This window comes from Gallinula chloropus (genome assembly GCF_964237585.1).
Source record: "Gallinula chloropus genome assembly, chromosome: Z".
Classification (NCBI taxonomy): domain Eukaryota; kingdom Metazoa; phylum Chordata; class Aves; order Gruiformes; family Rallidae; genus Gallinula; species Gallinula chloropus.
In genome coordinates, this window is record NC_140089.1 from 64,824,713 (window position 1) to 64,839,765 (window position 15,053).

General features: G+C 45.8%; 2 protein-coding genes across 2 annotated transcripts in view; both read right to left on the minus strand.

Annotated features, from left to right (window-relative positions):
* CDK7 (cyclin dependent kinase 7) overlaps nucleotides 1-2,249 on the minus strand; it is a 38,603-nt gene extending 36,354 nt beyond the window's left edge. The window contains exons 1-2 of the mRNA XM_084278591.1: nucleotides 2,166-2,249; nucleotides 1,314-1,377 (exon numbers count right to left, since the gene is read on the minus strand). Of these exons, the coding sequence (XP_084134717.1) occupies nucleotides 1,314-1,377; nucleotides 2,166-2,204 (103 nt within the window). The 5' untranslated portion in view covers nucleotides 2,205-2,249. The remainder of the gene's footprint in view (nucleotides 1-1,313; nucleotides 1,378-2,165) is intronic.
* A 2,969-nt stretch (nucleotides 2,250-5,218) lies between these two features.
* Nucleotides 5,219-12,252, minus strand: CENPH (centromere protein H). The gene is made up of 9 exons (XM_084278934.1): nucleotides 12,067-12,252; nucleotides 11,876-11,931; nucleotides 10,954-11,002; nucleotides 10,525-10,599; nucleotides 9,870-9,926; nucleotides 8,960-9,023; nucleotides 8,680-8,731; nucleotides 7,350-7,501; nucleotides 5,219-5,783 (listed from the first exon to the last, which is right to left on the minus strand). Exons 1-9 carry the CDS (start codon nucleotides 12,189-12,191, stop codon nucleotides 5,691-5,693), a joined length of 723 nt encoding a protein of 240 aa, XP_084135060.1. The 5' UTR covers nucleotides 12,192-12,252; the 3' UTR covers nucleotides 5,219-5,690.
* Between the last annotated feature and the right edge of the window lie 2,801 nt (nucleotides 12,253-15,053).

Consider the following 15,053-nt stretch of genomic DNA (forward strand, 5'->3'; position numbering starts at 1 on the left):
AAAATATTTTTGTTTCAAGAAACAACACACTTTATATATGAAACAACAAGAGACAGTTTTTCCAAGTTTGTTTCATACACCATAGAAATGCCCAGAGATTTGCCAAGGACTTTGCTCTAATGCATGTTTCAAAGTCTGGAGTAGGTGCATTAGCCAAGTAAAAACATCTGAAGTCAAGATTCAGAAGTATGAGACTTAATACTGCTCTTGCTTTAGCGCCAAAACAATCTTTACTATGTTCTTCCCCTTCCCAGTTTGAGGCCATCATGTTGCTGTAGTGATACAGTCAAAGAATTTGCGTGGCCTTTCAAGCACCTATGTCCTTAGAATTATAGTCTAGATCTGCTGAGCTGTTTGGCTACTTAGAAGCAAGAGTCTGGTATAATGAAACGTGGTTACTGCTACACTGTTCATGCCAGGCGAGGTAGACTGCAATTAACGGCTGAGACAACAGAACCCAATTAAGGTAGAAGTAGTCACAAAAATCTTAGGACACTGAGACAAGCAAGGGGTAAGTAACATCGAGAAAATAGGCCACTGGAATGAGAGGCAGTACACTTGGCTGGACTGTGCACAACCTACAGAGTTCTAAATCACAAACATCATAATACCGCGACATCATTTCTAAACAACTGAGAACAACAGAGTTTCTTAAGATGCCTCCTACTTTAGTTTCAAATGCTTTGTTGACTCTAAAGGAATAGTAAAATATATCGCTCATATAACTTTGATGTCTGAATGCAATGGTATTTACAATCCTAAAAATACCAATACAGTAACAAGTATAAAAAGTAACGTCAAAGACTGCAGAGAATATTTTTTTCCTCAGCATTTGTTAGTAGCACAAGGAAACACTCAGAACGTTCACTGATATGGTTCTCCCATCTATAAACAAGATTTCAAATACCACAGGTATTACTCCAACTAAGAAAAGAGATGAGGAAAACACAACGTAATTTCTGCAAGTATCATGGAATACCTAATGCTTCCTCAAACTGACTTAGGCACAGTGATTTCAGGCAAATATTTGGGAAAGTGGGATTTTATATATAAGTAGAAAAACACCACCTGAAATCCTTGGGAGTCTGCCTTGGCCCAGATGTGAAGACACGCATATATTATTTCCCACAGCTGTACAGAATCTGAGGAGTCTAAAAGCTGCCTTCAAACTAGAAGGACCATGCTTCAGAAACCCTGCTCAAAATCAGTTAAGTCACGTAGTTGGGGCAGAAAAATTGTCTGCTAGTTCTTACATAAAAGACTTAACGCAAGGAAAAGTGGCACAAGTTGTACCTAGAGATCCAGTAACTTACTTTTAGGTCTGGGGCTACTTTTTCTGTCCGGGAACTTAATTAACGGAGTATGTGGCTTGACTACCTGGAGCAAAGAAAGGCAGCAGGGGAAACTGAGAGAGAAAAATATTTCTAGACACACATTACCTTCTTAATAATAAAACAGAATACAAATCATATTAAACAACTGCTTCCATACTACTGCTTTCCACACCCCTCCTCTGGTAACTCGTTACTCGTTGACAGCCTATCTTTACCCACAGAGAAATTTCACCTTTAAAGACGTTCCTCCGAGCAGGAAAAAGCTTTCCTTTCCTTTTCCTCGGAGCAGCGAGGGGTGAGCCTGCCGAACAGCTACCACACTCTATGCACAGAGGCGGCCAGAGAAGTCCCAGCAGAGGCAACGGCTGGCCCTGCCGGTACGCGCTAGCTGGCTGGCCGGGCGGGGCTGACGGAGCTCCGTGACGAAAGAGCCCTTCAAGCCGCAAAGCTCGGTGGCTGCAGCGGCACGGCTTGTTTCTGGGGCGCGCGAACGCACGGCACCTTCACCTTGAAAGCGGGGGCAGGCTGCAGAGGAGATGCCGGGTGGCGCCTCTCCCTCTAGGTCACCGCGCGAAAGGCAGCGCGCTACCCGGCGGCACCCTCTGACGCGGGAGAGCCAGCACCCGCATCAAACGACCGATGACACCAGGCGAGGCGGGCCCGGCCGCGCCGCGCCCCATTTCCCAGCGCCAAGGGCACCGGCCGCCCCGGCGGCACCTCAGGCCCCGGCCGCGCCTCAGAGCCCAGGCAACCGTCCGCACTGCAAGGCCCTCCGCCCGAGTCAGGCTCCCGGCCCCAGCCACCCCGTCGCCGCAGGCCGAGCGCCGTTACCTGGACAACCCTAGCGGCGGCCGCCATCTTACTGCCCATGGTGACCCCCAGCCGCTGCGCCCCTCCTCCCGCGGCCGAGGGGCAGCGCCCGGCACCGCCCACAGTGAGCCCGGTCCCGCCCACAACGGGGCAATGCCTCGGGCAGGGCGGGGCCGCAGCACAGGCACAGAGAGCCGGGCCCAGGCGGGTTCTGCGCGCACAAAATCTGTCCCCGCTCCATCAGGACACGTCCCGCTCGCCTTTTAAAGGCTGCTGTTCACCAAGTTAAAGAGCAGCAGTGTTTCTCGTGGCTTTGCGTGGCGGGGTTCGGGCGAGGGGGCTGCTGGGGTGGCTTTTTCAGTCAGGATAAATGATGAGTCTGCCTCAGTCGATGGAGGAGTAGTTTGTCCACCTGGACACCCATAAATCCATGGGTCCTGACAAGATGCATCCGAGGGGTGCTGGGGGAGCTGGTGGAAGTCATTGCTAGGCCACTCTCCAGTATCTTTGGTAAATCCCAGGGAACAGGAGTGGTGCTTGAGGACTGCTGGAAAGCAAATGTCACTCCAGTCCTCAGAAAGGGCAAGAAGGAGGACCCGAGTAACTACAGACCAGTCAGCCTCACCTCCATCCTTGGAAAGGTGATGGAATGACTTGTCCATGGTGCTGTCTCTAGGCACATCAAGGATAAGGGGGGTGTTAGGTGCCATGGGCATGGTTTTACCAAGGGGAAGTCATGTTTGAGTAATCAAATAGCCTTTTATGAGGATATAACCAGGTGGACAGATGATGGTAGGGCAATGGGTGTGGTCTACCTTGAGCTCTGTAAGGCATTTGACATCATCTCCCACAGCATCCTTGAGGCTAAACTGTGGTCTGGAAGGTTGAGCAGTGAGGTGGATTCCGAGCAGGTTGGAGGGAAGGAGCCAGTGAGTTTTGGTCAATGGGACAGAGTCTAGTTGGAGGCCTGTATCTAGTGGAGCCCCTCAGGGGTCAGTACTGGGACCTGTACTACTCAATATATTAATTGATGAGCTGGATGAGGGAATAGAGTGTACAGTCAGCAGATTTGCTGACAACACAAAACTGGGAGGGGTGCCTGACATCCCAGAGGGTTGTGCTGCCATTCTGCAAGATAGTTGGGTGAGGAGTAGTTTAATGAGACTTAACAAGAGCAAAGGTTTTGCATCTAGGGAAGAACAACCCCAGGTACCAGTACAGGTTGGGGACTGGCCTGTTGGAGAGCAACGTAGGTGAGAGAGACATAGGGGTCCTGGTAGACAGCAGGATGACCAAGGGGTCCTGGTAGACAGCAGGATGACCAAGAGCCAGCAATGTACCCTAGTGGCTAAGGCAGCCTGGGGTGTATTAGGAGTGTGCTTAGTAGGACAAGAGAGGTTCTTTCCACCCTGTACTCTGCCCTGGTGAGACCACAACTGAAACTGTGTCCAGTTCTGGGCCCCTCAGTTCAAGAAGGACATAGAACTCCTTGAAAGAGTCCAGCACAGGGCCACTGAGATGATTAAGGGAGTGAAACACCTTCCTTATGAGGAAAGGCTGAGGGAGCTGGGTCTCAATTAGCTTGGAGGAGATTGAGGGGTGACCTCATTAATGTCTATAAATATGTAAAGGGCAAGAGTCAGGACAGAGCCAGGCTCTTCTCAGTGATGACTAGCAATAGGACACGGGGCAATGGGTGCAAGCTGGAGCACAGAAAGTTCCATGTGAATGTAAGGAGAAACTTTTTCACTGTGAGGGTGACAGAGCACTGGCACAGATGCCCAGAGAGGTTGTGGAGTCTCCTTCTCTGGGGACATTCAAAACCTACCTGGATGCATTCCTGTGTGATGTAGTCTAGGTGATCCTGCTCTGGTAGGGGGGTTTGACTATATTAGCTTTCAAGGTCCCTCCCTTCCAACTCCTAACATTCTTTGATTCTGCAAGAAGCAGATAGAAGCTTCCCCTGGGACTGACAGAATAAATACCAGCTGGGCTCAAGGCTGGACCTGCCACTGACCATCAGCAACGATCATAGCGCCTCTGTGAATCACACTTAGGAGAAAAAAGGTGGCAAGTGGGCACTTGCCAGACACCAAGGTCAGTGAAGCACCAGGGGGAAGAGGTGCTGCTGGCACCACAGAGACCCCACCTGCAGCTGCTGGAGACATAGAGAAGACAGTGTTGGAGCAAGCTCCTGGCAGGCCCTGCAGCCTGAGGGGAGAGGGAGGCCCATACTGAAGCAGGTTTGCTGGGGGTGACTTGTGACCCTGTGGGCGACCATGCTGGAACAGCCTGGGCACGAGATTGCACCCCATAGAAGTGACCCATACTGGGGCAGTCGAAGAGCTGAAGCCCCATGGGAAAGGACTCACATTGGAGAAGTTTGTGGAAGATTCTCTTCCATGGGTGGGACTCCATGCTGGAGCAGAGGAAGAGTGTGGGGAGTCACACAAAGGCAGAAGGACCAGCAGAGACAACCTGTGATGAACTGACTTTAACCCACATTTCGTGTTTCCCCCAGTGTGCTTGGTGTAGGGGCGAGGAAGGAGAGAAACTCCAAATAAAGTGGAGGCTGGAAGGGAGGGAGGGCAGGAGCTGTTTTTAAGATTTTATTTCTTGTTATTATACTCTATTTTCATGGGGTACTTTATGGGTGTGGGGGTAATAAATTAGATGCATTTTTTAATTCTATGTTGAGTCTGTTTTGCCAATGATGTTGATTGTGGAATGATCTCTCCCTGCCCTTATCTCAACTCCTAAACCACTCAATGTGTATTTTTTCCCCTGTCCAGCTGAAAAGGGGAGTGATAGAGTGATTTGGTGGGCATCTGGCCTCCAGCCAGGGGCCAAACACCACAACACACCACCAAATTTCATCAAACATGCAACTGTCAATATAAAAATGTATTAAAATACTGATTGTCAGAGTCAATAGACTGAAGTCATCGCTTCCGTTTTACCTGTGTTTTCCCTAGGGTTGTTACTCTGCTACATGATATGACATCTACAAGCTGCACCCACAGCTGGATGCTCTGCCTACCTCATCAGTAAACAGCACAGACACAAGACTTAGATTGAAAAGTATATTTTTTCCATGTTTAATATGATGCATAATGCTTTAATAACAACAAAAGAAGCAAAAAAAAACCAAGCAAAGACTGCACTAAGTTTTGTAGTTTCAACTTTGCACTGGGCAGAGCAGGATCAGGCACCCTGAAAGTGCCCAGGGCAAGAGGTAGAACCTTGTTCTAGTCCCATTTTTACATACAAATTTAAAATAGGCAGATTATTCTTCCCTGTGTTACCGCTGCTTTTCAGATGGAAATGAGCTCATGGGAAAGGACAGCTATGAAGCAGGTTAAATTTGTTGTGTGCCAGCAATCTGATTTCAGAGCTGCATGGTCACGTTATGAGTCGAGAGAGAGAGAGCAGTAACTTCCAGAAAGGTTAAAAGTATTAAACTCTTAGAAGTCTTATTAATCTATACTAATCTTACTGAGTTTGCAACTTTGATTAATAACAGATCTGGAAAACTACAGGCCTAACTTAAAGAAAATTGACATTTTTTTCAAGCTCTAGAATAATTTTCCTTAAAGATGGATCTTCTGCCCAGTTAATGTTGCTTCCAAATAGGGCATGCTATAAGAAAGAAAAAAGATATTGGTTAAAAAAAAATCTTTAAAAAGAATTATTCTCTAGTACAATTCATAGCAGTGATTGAAGTAAGGCACAAAGAGGGAAAGGGGAGAAAGGGAAGTATCAGTTTGAATACTATTGTCATTATATAAGCAAAAAACCCCCAATGTTTCTAAAAAAACCTACCAAGCCAAAAAGCCCTAGAGGTGCTTACACACAATCCCTATTTTAAACATAGGAATTTAGAGGGTTTTTGGGTGGGGTGTTTTGTTTTTAAACACACAAAGTTCGCCTCAAACACAAGATTAACTAATGTAATTAACATTCTCACCCTGCCATTCTGGATGGAAAATGGGCGTTACTAAATCTAATCAAACATTTGCTGTACTTATGGCTCAGAAGATTTCAGAACAAAACCAGAAGGTAACTTTAGGATTGAATCTAAACCACATTAAAATGTTTAATTCCCCATTCTCCGTTTGTTATCAGTGCAAACTAGTGGCATGCATGCAATACAGAAACACATGGAGCCCATTCTGTTCTTGAAATTCTTCTGCTCATCCAAATTCACAGCATGGTTATCTCTACCTGACGGTTTCTACCATGTTTTCTACCAAGTTATCTACCATGGTTTTCTACCTGAAGCTCTCCGACATGTTCTCTTTTTACCAGTTTTAATTTCTTAGACAAACATAACTGGGATTTCAGAACCCCTTTGCAGATAAACTTGATTACTGCAATTGCAATTCCCTGTGCCTCCCATCTTTGCACCTGGGTTGCAGATCTGTGGGGCCAGGTGAGGGAAAGTAGGACAAGTCACGGAGCAAGAGGCAGAGTACCAGCCTGCAGCATAGCCTACGTGACCTCCAGTAGAGCCCCTGTGACCACAGGATGCTGCAGGGCACCCCTCCACCCTAACACAAACCATGAGATTTTCTTTCTCCCCTCGTGACTCCAGACAACCTGCCAAACAGCTGCACAAATACAGACTAGTCAGCAGCACCTGATATGTGGGAACCAAAAGGTTGAAGGCTACACCACTGAAACGATTTGGAGGCCAAGGCATTCACAAGGCTGCAGTGCCTTGTGAAACACAGAGAAGCACCATATGGTCAGAAGGGGCAGACTGAGGAGCCGCAGCCTGGCCTGCTGGTATCACAGGATTAAAACTACCTGTTTTTCTTTACCATGAGATGGGGGAACTGATTTGCTGGGGGTGGGGGGCAGGGGGAGCACGTCTAGGTGACTCTTACTGTCACGAAATTCAGCCAGTGCATGTGACAGACATTCTCTGAGAAAAACACATTATTTTTGTACTGTTAAGGGAGCAAAAGAATGGAGGGTCTCTAAACTCTGTAAATACTTATTCCCACGTAGTTTGTGACCTGTTTATGCTTTTAGCTTCTAAAGCAATTAAGTTTCTTTCATACAGCAGTTTTTCCAGTACTGCTGTTACTTAGAAGTTTTCAGAAAACACAACTTGGTTTGGCAGTACATTTACCATACACTATGGTATCGTGACTGTAACGCAAAACTGTGAAATTGCTTTTAAAAGCTACAATGCATTACCTGGAATGTATTCTGAATTACTGTAGTCACCTCTATTTCTTTTTGCAAGTTATTCTCCTCTATTGTGATGACTTCTGTACTTGCTTTTTCCTTTTGCTGTTTCATCAAGGCAATAACTTTCAGCATTTTCTGACGTCCAACATTTCTTAGAACTGCTCCATTATTAAGAAAATAAAGCATTAAGAAATAGGTAAGTGACCAGTAGAACTAAAGATATGCTTTCTTCCTCACAAATACTTACGGCACCTGCTCTGCAGTAACCTTTACTCCACACTCTTTCCCTCTGATATTCCTCAAGACTTTCCTTTTGCACAAGAGACAACATGTGCTGTGGCTACCTGCTGTCTAAGTACAGCCAGAACTGGCCACTAGCAAAGGAGAAAGGACTTTGTAAGCTGCCTGCATTTCCTTCAGACACAGTGTTTTGAACACCTGTCCTACTCCGCTATCTTCAGCTGTCACAACTTTTATAGGCAGAGAAGTATTTTGACCTTTTTCCACATTTGAGTAAAACAAAATTCCCAGGTCACCCAAGGGACATATGGGCAACACCAGTGAGCTGTCCACATGTCCCAACTACTTGGGTTTTGGTTTTGGTTTTTTGTAGGGAACCAGGCTGAAAACTAAACTGAATAAAACCCCTTAGGGACAGTTCATATGCTGAAAGAATGCTGGCACAGCATTCCTTCCCTAATTTCTGAAGATATGAGGGATGCTCATTTTTCCTAAGACAACAGATATTTCATTGTGTTTGTTTATTACTGTCAACATATGCACCAAATCCCATGTGTGTATTGCTTAAACTGCTGGTAAACCTGGTCACGTGACAGTAGGAGCATTCAAAAAACCTATCTACCACGTTAAGTCCTGAGATTGACTTCACACCTAATTTTGACCCACTCTAACAAGCCAACTGAACACCAACATATACACTACTATGAGAGTTCTTTGTCGGCAAATCCCCTCACCCCATTTTGCAAACATTTCATAAAGGTGTAGTCTGACAACAAAAAATAAAAAATCCTTGAGGTGCTGTAGGACTGATGTAAACTACTAAATCACGTGTAATTTTCAGGGGAGTTTACACTAAATAACGAAACACCGAAACATTCTTTTAGAGTATCTTCTTGCATCTCTCCTTCTAATGTCTCAGTCTCATGCTCAAGTAGGCAATAACAGTTCATTTTTGCAGTACTTCCTACTCTTTTCAGAAGTTTTATAACCGTGTTGGAGAGTTTCAGACATAAACTAATATTGCTTCAGGAAGAACCGTGAAATACAAACTGTACTTTCAAATACAAACCAGAATCAATATAATCACTGCACTTACTGTATCTTTTCCTCTTAATGTCAATAAAATTCAGTTCTTTCTGACGTAGTTGCTGAAACAAAACAAAGAAGTATTACCTAGACTCCAGGCTTTAAAAAAACATAGAAAGATGCTAAGTCGATCCACAAAAGCAGTTAAGAGCAATTCTAGAAGCAGACTTTGGGCCATATATTTAGCTTCAAATGACTTGTGTTGTCCTGTTACTTTCAAGCTGCACTCTTGCCCACGTTGAGGTTGGGAGACATGCACAACTGCAACAGAAGCTACAACTACCAGTTACCTGCTGATTATGAATTAATGTCACGCTGAGTTTTTGGATGTCGTCTACAGTTTCCATGATCTCTCTAAGGAAGGAAATAAAGTTGCATACCTTATCACTAATACAAGTCAACAGCATAAATGTTTTAATCAGTTATTTGGATTAAAAAAAAAAAATCCTCATTTCTCTTAATTCCAAAATAAAGCATGCTGGCTTATGATGTTGTTTTTTGGTTTAATTTTTACAATTATAATACTAAGTATTGTTGCAGAGGGCCAAACAACCTCCTCCTTATTTCCCTCTCAGTTTCCCTAATGTTTCATTCAAGTCTGCCTGACATTTCAAATCACAGAGCTTGGAAAGCATCAAGGAAGCCTAACCACCTGAGAACAGCTAATGGAGCTCCTGAGCTCTGGCAGGGGCATCATGGAGATGCTGCTTCCAGCTGTCTTGTATTACACATCGCATGTGTGTGCCTGCTAATATTGGGTATGAAATTAAGACTCATTTTAAACATGTTTGAAACTTCAACTTCTTTTTTAATGACATTAAGCTGCCTCGCAATTAATTGATGAAGGCAACAAAGCAGAGGCACAAGTTACAAGGCTGTAATACAGGCTCAGCTGTTATAAATGCAGGTAACTCGCACATTGCAGAAAAAAAAAGACCCTTGTTAACTACAAACAGTTCTCACTAACGAATAAAAACTATGATATCTAATCAACAGTTAGTTAATTCAGAACCCAAATATAAATCCACCTTTGCTATAAGAGGTCTGATTCCAGTCAGAAGGTGGACTGTGTATCATTCAGTCAAAACTAGAAGGAAGCTTGCTTTTAGAAGATGTACAATGAAATAATGTAGAAGTATGTCACATCAACTATGTGAAGTCCATTCCTTTCTGGTCATCACTTCCCCCCCCACACCTTACCGTGAGTTGTTATCTTTTTTTTCCATTTTTTTCCACAAAGCATCCCTAATCTGGAGCCTGCATAGTTTAAGGAAGAAACATAACTAATGAGAACTGATAAGAAACTGTGAGAAGTAGATTTAGATGAATAACCAAAGACATATTTCCATGGTTCCATTCATGTCCATTTTCATATTATATACATAAAATACTCAGTACCTTTTAAATATCATACTTGTTAAATAATGGAGCTTAACCCTCAAGACAAAAAAGGTGTTATCAATGATTATTTGAGAGAGTGAAAACTCCTTTCTCTCTTGCCGAACATAGCTAGCCACTATTACTTCCAGAATCTGTAGGAGAGGTGGGAATTCAAATGAATTTTAAAATGCTGCCAAGAAATATGTTTGCTGATTTATACAGTCAGACTTCTGCGACTTTTCAGGAACTTTGGAGTTTACACATTTCCACTTAGAATTTAATTTTTTTTTTTTTTTCATTCTCTACGGTATCTCCATCTGCATCCCTAATGGTTTGATGCTGCTAAAATCCCTCTTGCTTGGAACACACTCCATGTAACTCTGAATTCCAATTTTAAGCAGAACCATTATGCGCATGTACGTGTGCGCACATAGAAATCCAGAAAAACTCCAAATAAGCAGAAAGAAAGTTTTACCTTTTCAAGGTCGCTATCTTGTTCTGTAGAGCTACTTTTACCTTCTCCAAGTCACTTCGCAATTCATCTTGGATACTAAAGGAAGAAAAAACCCAACCAACAACAGCACCTACCCAAACAGCGTTAAGATAAAAGTCTGAAAAAATCATTAAAGCCAGAGATATTTTAGCATGCAAAACTATAAAGGTGAATTCTAGCCACCACAGAAGGACTGCAAATTTAGAAGCTACATTGGATATAAAACTACACTAAGAGTGAAATATTTCTTTGCGACGTTTTCTCTTAATTTTTTCATTTTCACCAGGTTCCTGCAGAATGCTAATCATTAATCCAGAGGTTTACTAAGGAGTAATGAGAAGAGAACCAGTTTCAGTTCTCAACCCTCCTCTTCTTTACTTTAAAATACATCAAAGGTTTGAAATTACATACTCCATGCTCATGTCCTCTTCCGGTACACAATCCAGGTAATTTTCTTTACCTGCAAAGGAAGAACATCACTATGAAGCATAACAAGGACATATTTAACACAAGCTACAGAACATAAACAACAAGCAGCTGGATGGCGACATTAACAAGGTTATTTCTTATCCCTACCTCCATACCTTATTGTGTCTTCCACTGCTAGTGAGACTACAGTATCAATCAGCTGTACCAGAGAAATAATTAGGCTTTAAAATATTTCCATCTAGCTCTTTCTAGACATGTCAGAGCTGGCTCACAGCATTGTTCTGTGTGTGTGTCTGACTGGTTGAGTAGGAGGGACACAACAGACAGAAACACATTAAAACAGTACTGCTGCCAAACATGTTAGCAGACTTTTGGTAAGAGTTCAGCCCCAGTGACCAGATTCTTGACAACTATCATCACATGCCAGAGGAGCCTAAAGCAAAAACCCAAGAAGAGAAAGGGCAGCGGGGCAATGATCACACAGCAGTTTTTGTAACCCTTCAAACATGCCTCCAACAGCTGTTTAGAAAGCACAGTGAGGTGCTCAACCAAAAGAAATATTCATCATAACTAGCAGTTTAATAAATATTTTTTAAGAAATATATGCTTTTCCCACACTGTTTCCAAAACAGCGGGTTCATTACCCGCTGTGCGACAAGCAGCTGATTCCCACCTATAGGGGGTGCTCAGCGGATTTCCACAAATCAAGCGCGCCCAAAGCCTCCGCTTTCGCTCTATTCATGCAAAGCAAGGCGGTGCACTCCCAGCTACAGCGGCTGGCTAGTTTGTGTGCAAGTGTAATTGCGCATAAATCCGCGGGTAGCGCGGAGCCCCACTTCTTAGCCAACTGAGATACAGACATCGCCTTAGCAGGGAGTTGGAGGAGCCGCGGGGATGCGCTTACCAGTTTGAAAGGCGCAGTTCAAGTCCATGAGCTGCTGCTGCATCTGGTTCCTCAGCCTGGCGGGGAAACAGAGCCAGAGCGCTCAGGCCGCGGCCCCGGGGAGCGGGCATCGAGCTCCGGCCCTCATGCCCGCCCCGTCTCATCGGCACCCTCCGGCGGCCACCTCCGCCCTACCTCTCCCCAGCACCGACCGGAAAAGCAGGACGAGGGTCTTCTCCGTGTCCATGTTCAGGTCCAGGTCCAGGTCCAGGTCCGTGTCCGTGTCCATGTTCGCGTCCGTGTCCTCGTCCATTTTCGCGTTCGTGGCCGCGTTCATGTTCGCGTCCGCGTCCTCCTCCGCGGCCTTCGGGCAGGCCTGGGCCGCCGCCACCACACCCGGCTTGGACTGCAACAGCTCCCCGGTCGCTCTTTCAAAGTTCCCGCGCGCGGCCCGCCTCCGCGCGGCCACCCCTTCCTTCTGCCTTTTGGGGGTGGGGTGGAGGGGGAAGGGAGGGGAGGGGGGGGAGGGGCCGGCACCATGGGGCACGCGGGCGCGGCAGTGCAGGCGCAGAGTCGGGGCGCCGACTCGCGGTTGGCCGACGGGCGTGGGCTGGTTCCTCACCCGGGCCCTCGCCCGTAAAAACCCCTCAGCTGTGGCTGGGCCAAGGCCGGTCGTCGGCCCCGGCACGCTGCCGGTAAGGGGCAGAAGGCTGGCAGTCCCACAGCTGTAGGAGGCGGCACTCGCAGGTAACTCTCTCTGTGAGCACAGGCTGCCCCGAGAGGCTGCGAAGCCTGGGGACACCCAGACCCCAGCTGGGCGCCCTCCTGCGTGACCCGCTCCGGGTGGCCCCGCTGGCTGATGGCCGGAGGTGCCTCGTAACCAGCAGAAGCGAAGCAGGCGAGCAGTTAAACAGTTGGAAAACAACGTGAAGGGAGCAGGCACAGCACAGTCACCCCTGCTAAGTTAAGGCATGTGAAGTACATTCACAGAATCACAGAATTGTAGGGGTTGGAAGGGACCTCAAGAGATCATCGGGTCCAACCCCCCTACCACAGCAGGTTACCCAGGACAGATCACACAGGTAGGCATGCAGACAGGTCTTGAATCATCTGCAGAGGAGCGTCCACAACCCCCTGGGCAGCCTATTCCAGTGCTCTGTCACCCTCACTGGGAAAAAGTTCTTCTGCATGTTGGTGCAGAACTTCCTGTGCTCCAACTTGCAGCCATTGCCCCTTGTCCTGTCTCCACAGACCACTGAAAAGGGGCTGGCTGATTCCCCCTGCATCCCCTGCTTCAGATAATTATAAACATTAGTCAGATCCCCTCTTAGTCTTCTTTTCTCATGGCTGAAAAGTCCCAGTTCATTGAGCCTTTCCTTGCAGGGGAGATGCTCCACACCTTTAATAATTTTCATTGCCCTCCACTGGCCTCTCCAGGAGATCCCTGTCTTTTTTATACCAGGGAGCCCAGAACTGGACACAATACTCACTCCAGGTGGGGTCTGACCAGGGCAGAGTAGAGAGGATCACCTCCTTTGACCTGCTGGCCACACTCCTTTTGATGCACCCCAGTTCCTAGAGATAGAGCTGATAGTACTTACTTTACTTGATAATGATTAAGTTGATGGAGCAGTTGGCCTATGTGATAGATGAGCCTTTGTTCAGTAAACCACATGTACCTTGAAACAGGTTGTAACGTTCTGATTTTGTAAGAATGATTGTGTAACGTACACTGTTAGTTGCTAACGAAGCATAGAACTGAGTTATAGGTAACTTAGAAGTGGAAACCATAGAAATTAAGTAGCCAAGGAATGAGCTTGCTGTTAAAGATGACCAAATATGGGAGAGGGGTCAACTAAGGGACAAGTGAGGAAGAGGAGCAACTTCATCCCATCGACCACTAGAAGGTAGAAGACGACCCCCTAACAACAACTGGCGCATGTGCAGAAGAAGCCTCAGTGAAACGATCGGGACCCGGAACTAAAGGACTATAAAAACCTGAATTCGGAGAGGGACGGTGCGTGCCGTTGGTAGAGCTGAGACTCTCCGGCCGCCCAGCGCTGTTTGCTTAATTGCCGCCTGCCAAATTAATAAAATTAAGTTTGTAACTGAATTAACTGGTTTCCAACTGGTGACTGGGAAACCCACGATAACAGCCTACACCCCTGCCCTTAGATCTTGTGTTGGGAAAGGATTGAGCTCTTTTTGTGAGGATTATTGCCAGATACAGGCTCCTGTTAAACTAATCCAAGATAGCTGTTCAGGGCAGCCAGGAAAACCACTGTTTGTCTGTGCTAGGTAACACACAAAAAGCTACCCCATGCACGCCATGGTGCAGGGTTGTACTGGCCTGTGGTGTACAACCTCATCTTCACTGCTCATCTCCCCAAATCCCAGTCACCCTCATCGGCTTCTGTCCTGTCACTAGCAGCTGAAGCATTCCATCAGAGAAAGCTGTGGCACACAGGAAGGCTTTGCAGTTGTGTTAAGGGAAGGTGACTGGAAAAGAATCACCCCCTTTCGATCTACGTTATCACCATGGGGATGATACTCAGTTTGGTGAAATGCTGTCCAGCAGAAGCCCCTCAAACAGGAGCGGCACATGTAGGCATTAACTGAAGCGTCTGAAAAGGCTTCCTCGGGTAATAGACAAAAGCAGAGTTGGCTGCAGTGCACCTGCACCTGTGTTACCGTATAATGTAAAACCCCACACCCCAGAAATCAAGTAACTGACAGGATAACGTATCCTGAATAGATGAAGTTTAGCGGAGTGCTAGGATGCTCACTGATGAATTACTTTAAAGCTTCAAATGATTGCATCTGCAGTTACTTGTACAAAAAGTACTTCCCAGAACGGTTTCTTGATTCAGAGCCTTCCAAGGAGCATGTGTCTGCAGTGCCCCACCCCATCCCCTCAAATTTCTCACTGCTAGCACTTGTGGATTTCTCTCCTTAAAAAAATCCCAACTGGATATAAATTTAAAATGGTAACATCTATTTGCTCTGATGCACTAAGTTTAGAAATGAGATTTGTGTGCTGAGACACCATATAAAAACTGTATTTCTAATCATATAACCCCCCCCGTGACTTCATGCTTTTTCTCCCCACAATAAATGTGTAATTTTTTCCCGAGTCTTCAAGCTGTGCTTGAAAGAACAATATTTTTTGTTGAGGTGCCTGCATCCTAATATAAACTAT

Bases quoted from the DNA above. Each gene is read 5' to 3' on its own strand.
- CENPH (XM_084278934.1), bottom strand. From the start codon at position 12,191: ATGAACGCGGCCACGAACGCGAAAATGGACGAGGACACGGACGCGAAC. The intron at 11,003-11,875 runs GTAAGCGCATCC...CTTCCTTTGCAG, and splicing joins GAACTGCGCCTTTCAAACTG to GTAAAGAAAATTACCTGGAT. The intron at 5,784-7,349 runs GTAATGCATTGT...TCTTTCTTATAG, and splicing joins TAATTCAGAATACATTCCAG to CATGCCCTATTTGGAAGCAA.